At 54.1% G+C, this 12,405-nt stretch overlaps 6 protein-coding genes across 6 annotated transcripts; 2 read left to right on the top strand and 4 right to left on the bottom strand.

The window, feature by feature from the left end:
- Window positions 1-544: 544 nt before the first annotated feature.
- Window positions 545-1,950, bottom strand: BO95DRAFT_260378 (ankyrin repeat domain-containing protein). The gene has a single exon (XM_025581498.1). The coding sequence runs from the start codon at window positions 1,664-1,666 to the stop codon at window positions 599-601; it is 1,068 nt and encodes a 355-aa protein (XP_025438114.1). The 5' UTR covers window positions 1,667-1,950; the 3' UTR covers window positions 545-598.
- Window positions 1,951-2,081: 131 nt separating this feature from the next.
- BO95DRAFT_476392 (class I SAM-dependent methyltransferase) lies at window positions 2,082-6,278 on the top strand (the record flags this gene model as incomplete). Its single annotated transcript, XM_025589928.1, has 10 exons — window positions 2,082-2,198; window positions 3,335-3,578; window positions 3,635-3,766; window positions 3,817-3,833; window positions 3,888-4,071; window positions 4,151-4,271; window positions 4,322-5,600; window positions 5,673-5,811; window positions 5,889-6,091; window positions 6,179-6,278. The coding sequence occupies exons 1-10, from the start codon at window positions 2,185-2,187 to the stop codon at window positions 6,276-6,278; spliced, it is 2,433 nt and encodes an 810-aa protein (XP_025438113.1). The 5' UTR covers window positions 2,082-2,184.
- Window positions 6,279-6,808: 530 nt separating this feature from the next.
- Window positions 6,809-7,531, bottom strand: BO95DRAFT_260360 (uncharacterized protein). Its single transcript, XM_025581497.1, has one exon. The coding sequence runs from the start codon at window positions 7,289-7,291 to the stop codon at window positions 6,902-6,904; it is 390 nt and encodes a 129-aa protein (XP_025438112.1). The 5' UTR covers window positions 7,292-7,531; the 3' UTR covers window positions 6,809-6,901.
- A 66-nt stretch (window positions 7,532-7,597) lies between these two features.
- BO95DRAFT_372684 (Rer1 family protein) lies at window positions 7,598-8,545 on the bottom strand (the record flags this gene model as incomplete). The annotated part of the gene is made up of 4 exons (XM_025583012.1): window positions 7,598-7,677; window positions 7,764-8,066; window positions 8,176-8,293; window positions 8,477-8,545. The coding sequence occupies 4 exons, from the start codon at window positions 8,543-8,545 to the stop codon at window positions 7,598-7,600; spliced, it is 570 nt and encodes a 189-aa protein (XP_025438111.1).
- Window positions 8,546-9,070: 525 nt separating this feature from the next.
- echA (enoyl-CoA hydratase echA) lies at window positions 9,071-10,506 on the top strand. The gene is made up of 4 exons (XM_025587455.1): window positions 9,071-9,323; window positions 9,386-9,523; window positions 9,666-10,211; window positions 10,323-10,506. The coding sequence occupies exons 1-4, from the start codon at window positions 9,185-9,187 to the stop codon at window positions 10,370-10,372; spliced, it is 873 nt and encodes a 290-aa protein (XP_025438110.1). The 5' UTR covers window positions 9,071-9,184; the 3' UTR covers window positions 10,373-10,506.
- Window positions 10,497-12,401, bottom strand: BO95DRAFT_397832 (putative MFS alpha-glucoside transporter). The gene is made up of 2 exons (XM_025583790.1): window positions 12,041-12,401; window positions 10,497-11,965 (listed from the first exon to the last, which is right to left on the bottom strand). Exons 1-2 carry the CDS (start codon window positions 12,353-12,355, stop codon window positions 10,583-10,585), a joined length of 1,698 nt encoding a protein of 565 aa, XP_025438109.1. The 5' UTR covers window positions 12,356-12,401; the 3' UTR covers window positions 10,497-10,582.
- Between the last annotated feature and the right edge of the window lie 4 nt (window positions 12,402-12,405).

The following is a 12,405-nucleotide window of genomic DNA, read 5'->3' as shown; positions in this document are numbered from 1 at the left end:
TGATCTGTCAATCATGATGACACACTGCAAATCGCTTGGTCACGACGTTCTTCATACTTGGGTCTATGCTGCAGTGGAGAAAAGAAATTGGTAAGAGAAATCGATCAGCCGCGTAATCCGGTGGGAGTGTCTGTTATCTCCCCCTGATCGACTAATCACTATCAAAAGGTTCCCCCGCCATGAGCTTGGGGACGTAGCTTGGCTCCACTGCATGCGGTGCCCATACCAGGGGTGTAGCAACGTGGCTGGTCGCTCATCGATTGCTCGCGAAGCAAGGATACTTCTGCTCAAATTTACCGATGGGTTTGTGGAAAGTCCGGACATAGATCGACTTTCCACAGAACCGATTGCAAGGAACGCAGCCAAGCCACTTTCCTGCCATGCGGATCATTTACCCGTGGATGTGCCGGGAACCTATGCTTATCGCCCGATTGATTACTGTAGCTTTGAAGCATGTAGGTGGATCACCAGGATAACATTGCCAGGGTAGGCTTATCCCCACAGTTCACTGCTCTCGGTGGTGCATTCCATGTCACTTTTCGCATCGCGCTCTACGAGCTCATCTCTTTCCCGGGGCAAGTCTTCAAGTTAGATTAGTCTATGATATCATTTTGAGCCAACGCTGTCTACTGCTGGTCATGATAGATGCTTCCTGCCTATGTTCTTCCGACAATTCAATGGCAGCACCTTTACATCTCGGGCATTTATTCACCAGCTGGATATGCTTCAAAAGCTCCCGGACAAGTTTCGTCCGTCCATAGCGCATAGCAAGGGTCAATTGCTGCTCTGCACTGGTGTCTAGAGGTGTACCTCTGCGAACAAGGGAGACCGCAACATCTTCCCGTCCAGACATGAGGGCCATGTCAAGCGCAGATGATCCATTGTGACACGCAGTCACCAGCCTCGGTCTCAGATCCAAGAGACAATCGATTACTTCTATACGCGCAAGCTTGTACGCAGCCTGTAGTCTGAAAGCACAGTCAGGAGACTTCGGCAGGATCTCCGCTCCGTTCTTGGCGGCCAGGCGGAAAAAAGCCGCCCCCCAGCTTTGAGTGCAACAGATGATGAAGGTGGAGTCATGAACGAATCTGGCCCCGGCCGCCAGCAGCATCTCGAGAACCCATTTCGGCGAACCACGGGCCCCACCTACCGCATAATCCAATGCCATCTGTCCCCCGGCTGTTGAATAAACAACATTTGGGTCAGCATCGTACTGTAGCAGGAGCTCCGTGATATGATACTGGCACTCCCTGATGGAGAGATGGAGCATTGGGACTGCGTCTAGGTCAATTATAATGGCACTCACCCCGGCCTCCAGGAAGAATTTGACAACGTCGAGTTGACCGGCGCGAACAGCTTCCGCAAGAGGCTCGCGGATGGATCTTCTCCACTCGGCATCTCCAGCGAAGCGATGGATTCGTATCTCACCGTCGTCCCCATACGACATGCGCTTATCGTAGACTTTCTGAGGCGGGAGGGCACCGATTCTGGCTCTCTTCTGAATCTCGTTCCAAAGGAAGCCATATTCCTTGGGGAGTGAGAGGCCCAATCGCGCGAGCGACGTGACATCCAGAAGCTTGATAATCTGGAGGTGCAGCTCTGGCGGAATGGTGAGGAACGTGGCAGGCTTGGGTGTCACCACGGTGAATGTCCCTCGCTGAGCCATGATTGTCGTATTTGATGGAAAACAAAGAAGGATGCTAAAGTCGCAGGCTTAGAATTACAATTACTATTCGACTTCAAGGTAGGTTCCCATGTGTGCGTTTTATAGATTGCCAGACCACAACGCCGCACACTCACAAACAAAGCAACAATGCCATTGTTTCAGGTCTCTGGATTGATTTGTTTCCTGCTTTGATGTGGCCGATGAGAAATCCGTGCTCTCCCCGAGCTGAGGTTCACTTATTCTGAATGCATTGATGGGATGTGGCGATCATCGAGGTCGCTAGCCATTAGTTAGTCATTGACAAGAACGTATTGTTGGGGCCAAGTTTCCGATAAAGGGACTTTTCAACATATTTTCTCTATTGCATCTGTGGCCGCATCCCCGGTCTTTGTATGGATCCATTGTGATCTCGCTTCAACTTCGTGGATGAATTGGACTCCCAAGACGCTCAAAGACTTCACCATCTTGTGGGAACCAATTGCTTGCCATGGTCTCATGGTGGATCAGGCTAGTGCGGTATGACAAGCGACAGGTGGCAATTGATCCCGGTCCCTGAGGAAGCGATCACTACCAGGCATGCGAGAGCATTGCAAATTTTGCCCAGGTTATGGCCCGAATGTGCCTGAATTGCTGTTTCCACCAAACCAGCAAAGGTCTAGGCTTCATTGCTCCGACTTCGGGAGCCCATTGGATGCAGAAACGATGCTTTTATCCTCCTTGGCTTTTGTCTTACTAATATATTGCTGTTTGACAGACGCGCCTGCTGCCGATCGTCCGCGAGACCCTGGTCCGCGCTATGATCTCTCAGGGAAATTCCACCGTACCTTTACTCCTCATGGAATATGAGCGATAGAACTTCCGCGCTACTCGCGGCATTGGCATGGCACTATAGCCAGCGACACTGTATTTGGTCTGTCTCGAGTAGAACGATCTTATTGCTTCTACTTTAGGAAGGATCATTGATGAACCGTCAATGCGAGCTCATTGACATTGACATAAATCACTGGGTCTTTCTGCCGTCTCAGTGCAATACCCCGCGGAGTGAGGGCCCGAGGTACTAAGTGTTTCCTGAAGACAAATCCTTCGAGCTCAAGTACGCCTTCCATTCTTCAAGGTGCCAGAGAGCGAGATAGCAAATGAACGAGAGAATTGCAACACATGGCAGCCGTGCGGGGATTATTGGGCGAGGAGGCATGGGCAACCACTGAAAGCGTGCCGGCAGCGCAGTCGATGATTGGTCTACCCGAAGTATACGCCGATGCGGTGGTTCTTTTGCCTTCACTACCTCTTAGTCAGTTCTCACTGCCAGTCAACTGGACACTCTACCTCTCTCTACCTTCGCTACCAACTGGGTCCATGTGTCTCCTTGATAGGGTCATAGCTCTCTGGAGACCATCTGTCCCAATCTTGGTCCCAATTCTAATTCTGTCGGAGATGGCGGGGTCATGCTCATCAGTGGGGCAACTGTTTGCCAAAAGAGATGCGCCTCAACTGCTGCAGAGCCGGCCGTTGATTCAAGAAGACTTCCCTTCCCCTCCCATAACTGGGAGCAATTGAGCGTCTAAACTTCGACTCAATTTCTTTCTCTCAGTCCAGTCCCTACAGGAAGGCATTGTGTTTGTATAGTACAACTCATTGCCTTTGGTGCGCCATGAGTTTTCTTGCCAGCGGCAACCTTCCCGGCTCCTTTCTAGGACGCATGGATTGGCTACATGTCTACATTGCCTGCGCTGCCTTTGCCGTCTGTGGATTCGTTGCGCTGGTTCTGTTTGCGTCCCGGCGAACGCGCAAAGTTGACTACGACAGTGGCATCTTCACCTACCTGAAATTCATCTACGCAAGCTTCCTCAAGCCTCATGAGAAGAGCGGAAGAGGACAGCAGGATGCACTGGAGAGCTTCTACAAGACCCAAGTATGCCAGCCTGTCATCTTGCCAGGCGGGGACGTGACTGACACAAGTCCTCCAAGGCCAGTGTGTACGATGCGACTCGCAAGCGCCTCCTCCGCGGACGCGAGGACATGCTGGGCCTTGTTGCTGCGCAATTGAAGCATAAGGTTGACAGCCAGGAGCTCAAAGCTGGAGAAGCCATCTGGGTTGATGTAAGCTCTTCCTTCGATGCCTTGGGCGTACACATTTGCTAATTGTTCAGATTGGTGGAGGCACTGGGTGAGCACCAATTGAAGCTGTAGCCCCTCCGGATAATCCTAATTGCGTCGTTAGATACAATATCGAAGCGATGTCCGCCTTCCTCTCGGTGCCAGACTTCTTCGCGCACGTCTATCTAGTCGATCTTTCTCCCTCCCTTTGTGAGGTTGCCCGCCAGCGTTTCCAGAGACTCGGCTGGAAGAACGTCAGCGTCGTCTGCCAGGACGCGAGGTCCTTCCGGTTGCCCGAGGAGGACAGGGTAGATCCGCGCTGCGAGACCACCACGGCGACGGGCGCTGATCTGGCTACCATGAGCTACAGTCTGTCTATGATTCCAGGTGGGTAGCCTCTCCCGCGTTAGAAGAACTATGCTGACCAGTGCAGACTACTACAGCGTCATTGACTCACTGCCTGCGCTGATCAAGCCTTTTGGCGTTGTGGGAGTTTGTGATTTCTATGGTATGCAGAGTGTGGGCTATGATGCACATAGGATACTAATTCTGGCGCAGTGCAAAGCATCGTGGACGTCTCCTCACGCAATTACATTGGCGGCGCCTTCAATCGCCATGTGAACTGGCTTGGGAGAGCCTTCTGGCGTGCCTGGTTCGACGCGGACCGTGTCAGTCTTGAGGCTGCTCGTCGTGATTACCTTGAATACCGCTTCGGGACCGTGATTTCAGCCAGTGAGAGGAATTACCTGTTGGGTGGAATTCCCTACTACATCTTCGTGGGATGCCAGAAGGATTCCACTACACATTCCGGCCGCGATGCCATTGAAAAGCTCAACGCCTCTTTCACGGAGTCTCCGTACCTCTCTCCCGCGAAGCATCGGAGCGAGATAGACGCGGCTATTGTGAGCAGCACGCAGGAGATCAAATCCAAAGCGTACGAATCTGCCGTGATCAACCTCGGCTCCAACCTTCCTCTACCTTCGTCATTCTATCAGAACCACCATTACCGCATCTTCTATGACGACCTCCTCCCCAAGCACACCCAGTTCGGCAACGAGTACATCTATGCCTTCAACTGGGAAGACCCCCGTGTTGACCACAAACTACTCAACATCCAGCGCGACGACGTCATCCTCGCCATCACCAGTGCAGGCGACAACATCCTGGACTACCTCCAAAAGAGCCCCCGCCGGGTGCATGCCGTGGACCTGAACCCCAATCAAAATCACCTTCTCGAGCTCAAGATCGCCAGCTTCATCGCACTTGGCCACCGTGACGTCTGGAAGATCTTTGGCGAGGGCAAACACCCGGACTTCCGCCGGCTCCTCATCACCAGACTGAGCCCTCATCTCTCGAGCCAAGCCTTCCAGTACTGGCTCGAGCACACGCACGTCTTCGCCTCCTCCTCGGGCAAGGGCCTGTACGAGACCGGCGGCTCTCGCCATGCCATCAAGATGGTCCGGTACCTCTTCAAGGTCTTCGGGCTCCAGTCCCAGGTCCAGCAGCTCTGCGAGGCGCAGACGCTGGCCGAGCAGCGCGAGATCTGGCCCAGGATCCGCGCCGTTCTAATGAGCAAGCCGCTGCACTGGGCGGTCGTAGGGACCGAATGGTTCGCCTGGAAGGCGGCCGGGGTGCCCCGCAACCAGCGCAACATGATCATCGACGATTTCTACAAGCGCAACGGGCTGAACAAGAATATGAAGCAGGCCAAGGACGTCAGCGGCCAGTCGATCTGGGAGTACGTCGTGGACACATTGGACCCCGTCGTCCAGGACACCCTCATCAGCAACGACAACTACTTCTATTTCCTGTGTTTGCAGGGCCACTTCTCCCGCAGGTTAGTCCAATCACCCACCTTTCTTCCCATACCCACACGAAAACATACTAAAAAGTTGTACTTCATACAAAGATGTCACCCCGCCTACCTCACCCCAAAAGCCCACGTCAAGCTCTCCTCCCCCGGCGCCTTCGACGGTCTCCGCATCCACACCGACGAGATCAACGAAGTCATCAAGCGCATCACACCGAGGAGTCTCACCATCGCAGTCGTCAGTCTTCCTCCCCCTTTGTCCCCTTTGTCCCCTTATCCTTCCCCCAAAACTCCCTTCTAACCCCTCCAAAATAGATCATGGACTCAATGGACTGGTTCGACCCCACCAGCGACGCCGCCGCCGCCCAAGCCCAGAAACTCAACCACGCGCTGAAGAAGGGCGGCCGCATCCTCCTCCGGTCCGCCAGCATTGACCCCTGGTATATCCGGCACTTCGAGGCGAACGGCTTCTCCGCGAAGCGGGTCGGGGCCAGGGTCCCTGGTACTTGTATTGATCGGTGAGTTTCCCGTCTGGAAAAAGCAACACATAAAGTGATAGGGGGTGTGTGGGAGGGGACATGCCGCAGCTGCTGATACGTGACCAGTGTGAATATGTACGCATCGACCTGGATCTGTACCAAGACCCGGGATCTGGATCGTCCGGCGCCGAGCCGGGCGATGTCGGCTTTGTCACTGAATGAGTGAGTAGGGTACTGAAGGGGGCCGTGGGGGGGAAGGGGGCAGGTGTACTGAGTAGTGAGGGTGTGTGGGAGGTGGGACTTGTTCTTCAGTTAAGCGCCTTGTTTTAAATGGTAGGAGCCCTGGAAGTCGGAAAAGGGCAGATATAGAGGTAAAAGCCTAGAATACTATCGCTATCATATCAGAGTCAAAGCCTAAGTCAAGTTACCGAGACTGAGTACAACGCCTCCTATAAGTTACCTCATATCTACCCAGCCAAACAGCCAAACAGCCAATTCCGCCGATTCCACGAGGAACCATCCATCGAATCTCATCTGGCTTTTACACGCCCCCAATCCATCTATCCCACGCATACCGAATACCGATGACAAGAGACAGATAACCTTGATTGAATCGCCAATGCAAATCTCTGTGTACTGTATATTAGCACCAAAAGGACATTGAAGGGACCCGGGCCAACATGAATGGATATGAAAGGTGTACAGCAATTGATTGGAAGAATAAAAAAGAACAATAGGTTTTTTCTCTGTACAATAATTGAAGGGAAGAATTAATCTAAGGCCCCAAACACTCCAGCCACATTTCCTCCCCACTTCCTTCCTTCCTTCCTTCCTTCCTTCCTTCCATCATCAAGTCAGATCATGTTTAGGATAGGGTCCAGGCCATGTCACGTCACGCCACGCATTCATCATCAGCAATGGGTTGAGATCAATCGAAGGTTCAATTATTAGAAGGGACAGGGGTGGAGGGAGGGATGTGTGAAAGGGCAAGATAGGGTGGGTGGGTGGGTGAAAAGGTAGGTTTATCTCCCCTCGGCTGCTTCCTTCGTGCCCCGCTCTCCCTTTTCTGGTCATGGTTCTGTGCCTTTCGCACTTGATGGGTGTGAAGCTTTGGATGGAGGACGATCCATTTTGAAGATTAACATTCACCAGTCGAGGACATCCAGAGTACATGAAAGGGAGATTAAGGAGGAGGGAAAGAATTCCGGAGAGGATGGGGAGGGAAATGCATAACGACATGACAAGTTGAGTTAGGGCATGTTTAATCGGGGGTCGTCGGGTGTGTGTTTTCGCTCAGAAGAACAAAACACAATATAGGGACAGGAACAATAATGTGAATTAACGGGGGCAAAAGAGGGGCAAAAAAAAAAGGACATGAAGCGTGATGATAATGATGTATTCATCGACTTGGATCATATCATACACAGACACCACTTCTGCAGCACAGATTTTCCCCGCTAGATCGCTAGGACATCTGTGCGATTGACTGGCGCTGGCTGGGTTTTCTGGATTTGACTTTCTTGAAATGGATTGACAAGAAAAAAATCACGAGCGGCCGTATCGGGTCTTTCCAAAGGAGAAGGGCACGTAACGGTACTTGATCATGTGTTGGATTTGGCGGCGCACTGGGTGGGTGGATGTTTAGTTAGCTGGTTCTATTGTATGCATGCCACGAGTGGTGGTAGGTAGGGTGCATCCAGGGAGAACATACTCGTCAAGATGAACAACATGATCCAGTACACGACCAAGACAGGCCAGAAGACCGGGATATCGAAGACCGAGAACCACGAGCAGACGAACCCGATGGCAATGGCGCGGGTTGCCGAGTGCCAGAACTTGAACTCGGGGAGCCGGCGGATGAAGGGCCGGAACTCGTCGTCCTGCTTGGTGGGGAGGCTGGGCGCGCCGGCATCACCGTCCTCCAGGCCTTCGTCCTGGGTCAGGGAGGGGTCGAACTTGGGTTGCAGGAAGAGAAGGAAGAGGTTCAGGAGGTAGATTCCGAGGGTGTAGGCGACTATTCAGGAGGAGGGGTTAGCTCTGTGTGCCGCTCTGTGTGCCTCTTCGTGGGGACAAGTTCGTGATTGTATGGGGTTCCCGGTTTCTGGTTTCTGGGGTTGACGTACCGATGTACCATCCCTGAGCGAGGACAATTCGCAAAAAGAAGATCAGGAGCAGAACGACGGTGCCAGTCCAGCGGTAGGCTGTGAAAGGTGTCGAGGCATCGAGGTAGGTTTGGTATTGCTATTGTAGAAGAGGCTGGTGTGTCAGCGGGTGAATTTGTTTGTATGGAGACTGGGCTTGTTGATTCCGCTTGACTTCGCCGGAACTGCGCTCCGGATTGCGGAAGTCTTCCAATGCGGGCATTGTCGAGCTGAATAGAATCAATGCCCTCGGATAGAGGGAGAAAAGCAGGACAGAACTCACCCGTGCGAGTTTGGAAGTCTGTGCCGTGACGGCAGTGAATGGAGTCTGCTCGGGTTCGGGCACGTCCATGGCGAAGGCGCTGAAGGCAGAGAAGGATACTAAATCCTTCCTGTGTAAACGAAGTAGAGAGGAAAAAGAGAAGGGGAGTAAAGGATGAGAGAGGGGGGTGAGAGACGGAGAAGCGCAAGGATAGAGAATATTCTCCCGGTCAGCGCATGCGATGGAGAGGCGACGGAAACAGCAGCAGTCGGTTAGTTAGTTAGTTCAACACTTTAGTTAGCAGCGAGAGGCAGCACAGCACAGCCAACAGCAGATAGCCAGAGGATAATCCGAAAAGTGTCCACTGCCTGCTGGCTGGCTGGTCCATTTCCCCCTAAGCCGCTTTCGGCCTCGGAAGCCACAGATGGCGACACCCGCTGCTGCGCCTCATCTGAGTCAGCTGTCACGTGATAAAAACAACGTGCTACACGTGCTGCTCTTCTGTCAAACCGAACAAACATGCTGTCCCTTGGACCGACCGGTTATTGGCGGGCCGCGGCCGAGCAGCTCTGCGGGGAGACTCGAGGTAGTTAAGGTAAGGTGAGTATGTCATCGCAACAACCCACATACTAATAAACCCGCTCCATCTCCCCATTTTCCCATTGACTTGGAATACCCTAGCACCCCTACTCATTGAATCGAATCACTAATTGAACCTTCAAAGCCACCATGTTCGCCCGTCACTGCTCCCGACTCGTCGCCTCGCGGACCGCCCGGCCACTGTCCACCCACCTGCGAACATACACCTCCGCGACCTCGGCCTACGAGCACATCATCACCTCGACTCCCAAGCCGGGCGTGGGATTAAGTACGCCCCCAATGACCTGAAGCAAACCCATTCATCCGAAGCTGACACCCGCAAACAAACAGTCACCCTCAACCGGCCCAAAGCCCTAAACGCCCTCTCCAGCCCGCTCTTCCGCGAACTCAACGATGCCCTGACCAAATACGACGAAGACAAGGACATTGGCGCCATCATCATCACCGGCAGCGAGAAAGCCTTTGCAGGTGCGTTGCCCCTCTCTCCTCTTCTTCCTTCCCCCTCCCCCGGGCATATCCTCCCAGCACAAACCCTCCACCATCTTCAAGCAAGAATCCCTACAAATCCCTAGACCCATTTCCCACTTCCCACTAATCCTCCAAAAAAAAGCCGGCGCCGACATCAAAGAATTGGCCCCCCTAACCTTCTCCGCCGCCTACACCACCAACTTCATTGCGCCGTGGTCGCACCTGGCCACGAGCATCCGCAAGCCCGTGATCGCCGCGGTCTCCGGCTACGCGCTCGGCGGCGGATGCGAGCTCGCGCTGATGTGCGACATCCTCTACTGCACGGCGACAGCCACCTTCGGACAGCCCGAGATCAAGCTGGGGGTGGTTCCGGGCGCGGGCGGGTCGCAGCGGCTCACGCGGGCCGTCGGGAAGAGCAAAGCCATGGAGCTGATCCTCACCGGCCGGAATTTCAGCGGGAAGGAGGCCGGCCAGTGGGGGGTGGCGGCCCAGGTGGTTGAGGGCGGGCTGGAGGAGGTGTTGGCCGCAGCTGTGAAGACGGCGGAGACGATCGCGGGGTACTCGCGCGTGGCGGTCGTGGCGGGCAAGGAGGTGGTCAATAAGAGTCAGGAGTTGGCGCTGCGGGAGGGGGTCGAGTTTGAGCGGCGCGTGTTTCATGGGTTGTTTGGGAGTCGGGATCAGAAGATTGGTGAGTTTGGCCTTTTTCTTTCTCTCTCTCTCTCTCGAGACAGAGAGCGAGGTGGAGGTGGGGTTTTGGTTGTGAGAGATGGTGTGAGCTGACTGGGGTTCTTGCGGGTAGGAATGGAGGCCTTCGCGGGGAAGAAGAAGCCCGAGTGGTCGAACGAATAGGCGGGAATGGTTGGTATAATAGGTGGGTGCTTGGAGTCCCGAGGTGAGGCAGCAAGTTGCTGTGGATATGGTCCCTGTCCGTCAGTGGAGTAATAGCAACATCCCAATTGAAATCATTAATCGTGTCGTATTTCATGATCGAACATGTAACTATGTACATCTAATATTATTAAAGTATTACAAGGATCTCTTACGCAAAAAAAAACCTCCTCACGAGGCCGCCTTCTCGGCCTGAGCCCCGTCAGCAACCACGGTCTTCTCGGTCTGGTAGTGCTCGACCACATCACGATCCACCGTCTCGTCGAACACATCAACCGGGGTCAGATGGAACTTCCGGGCGCTGACCCCCCGCTCAAAGAGGACATCCAGCTCGGCAAAAGACCGGCCGCTGGGCTCCGGCACCCGGAAGAAGGCGTAAACAATGCACAGGAAGCAGATCCCGCCCCAGAAGAAACCGGCATAGTTGCTCCAGTTCCAAGCACCGGGGTTCAGCATGTACGGGGTCAGAACACCGCAGATGATGGCGACAATGTTGTAGAGCGTGCGGCCGAGCACAACGGTCTTGATCTGCAGGCGACGGGTGGACAGCTCAGCCACAAGGGAGTATGCCACGGTTCCGACAGTGAGCTGATAGAACAAAGCCCAGACAATCATCATGCTGCCCGTCGCCAACGCCCCCTGGGTCTTGTGCGATTCGGGAACGAGCCCAAGGAAGCCCATCACGAGAAGCATGACACACAGCCCGCAGAGGCCGTACAGGTAGAGAGAGCGGCGTCCCAAGCCCACGGACATGAGGAACCAGGCGCCAAACACGCCCACCATATTGATCCCGTACTGGCCCATGGCGAACGCATACGAGTTGTCAGTGCTCAGCCCGGCCTGCTCCAGGAAGTACGTCGAGTAATTGGAGAAGGAATTGCCACTGAGGTTCTGAATGGCCCAGACCATGCAGACAATTTCGGTCCGGCGCAGATCAGTGCCCTTGAAACAATCGAGATAACTGGCGCCCTTGGTGATTTTCTCCTCCAAGGCCGTGGTATGGACCATCATGGAAATGGTCTCATCGGCGTCGAAATCCGTTTCTCGGTTCAGACTGGTCAGGCGCAGCAAGGCGTCCTTCGCTTGTTGGATCTTGCCCCGGCGGACGAGCCACCAAGGCGACTCGGGGGCGAGAGAAATGCCAATGAACAGCGGTAAGGGCCACATCCATTGGAGGGCATAGGGAATCCGATAAGCCCATTCATCTTGCCGATTGATCATAGCCTTGATCACTCCAATACCGATCAGTTGTCCGACACCCCAGCAGAAGTTGACATACGTCGTCAAATAGCCTCGCAGCGCAACGGGGCAGACCTCGGAAGCATAGGTGATGGTAAGTGTTTGGAAAACTCCCCAGGGAATACCAGCCAGGATTTCCGCGGCGAGCAGGGCCTGGACATTGGGCGCAGTGAAGAAGATGGCAGTCCAGGCGGTGATGAGAACAAGACAAGCCATGATAGTGTACCGATATCCAAACCGTTCGGACGCCCAGCCGTTGATGAAAAGGCCAATGATTTCTCCGACATATGCACCGTTGCTCAGACCGGATTGCCACTAAATAGGAGAGATTATATTAGCAGAAAGGTTCTCAAGACCATCAATTGATTGAGATAGGAAAGTGCAACATACCCGGGCTGGAACCTGATATGAGCCGTCCGCCGTCAGCTCACCGTATTTCCGATTGAATTGAGGAAAGGCATAGAAGTTGTTGACCAGACTGATGTCGTAGCCTTCCATGACAATACAGGTAGAGATGAGGACACTCCATGCGACAGCCTTGGGGTAGAGCTTGACGCCCTGCCACAGGGTCATCTGCCGCTCCTTATCGGTAGCGGCTTTGGCATTATGGATGATCCTGGCGGCGGAACCCGTTGAGCCGTCGGAGAGAGAGGGCGGATGCTCTACCGGTGCAATGGCATCCGGATGAGATTTGTTGGAAGCCATGCTGGAAGAGCAATTGCGATGCCCTGGGGAGGGGGTGGAGGGGGAGGGGG

The sequence above is a fragment of the Aspergillus brunneoviolaceus genome (assembly GCF_003184695.1).
Source record: "Aspergillus brunneoviolaceus CBS 621.78 unplaced genomic scaffold BO95scaffold_76, whole genome shotgun sequence".
Lineage (NCBI taxonomy): Eukaryota > Fungi > Ascomycota > Eurotiomycetes > Eurotiales > Aspergillaceae > Aspergillus > Aspergillus brunneoviolaceus.
This window is presented reverse-complemented; position numbering and strand designations above follow the sequence as displayed.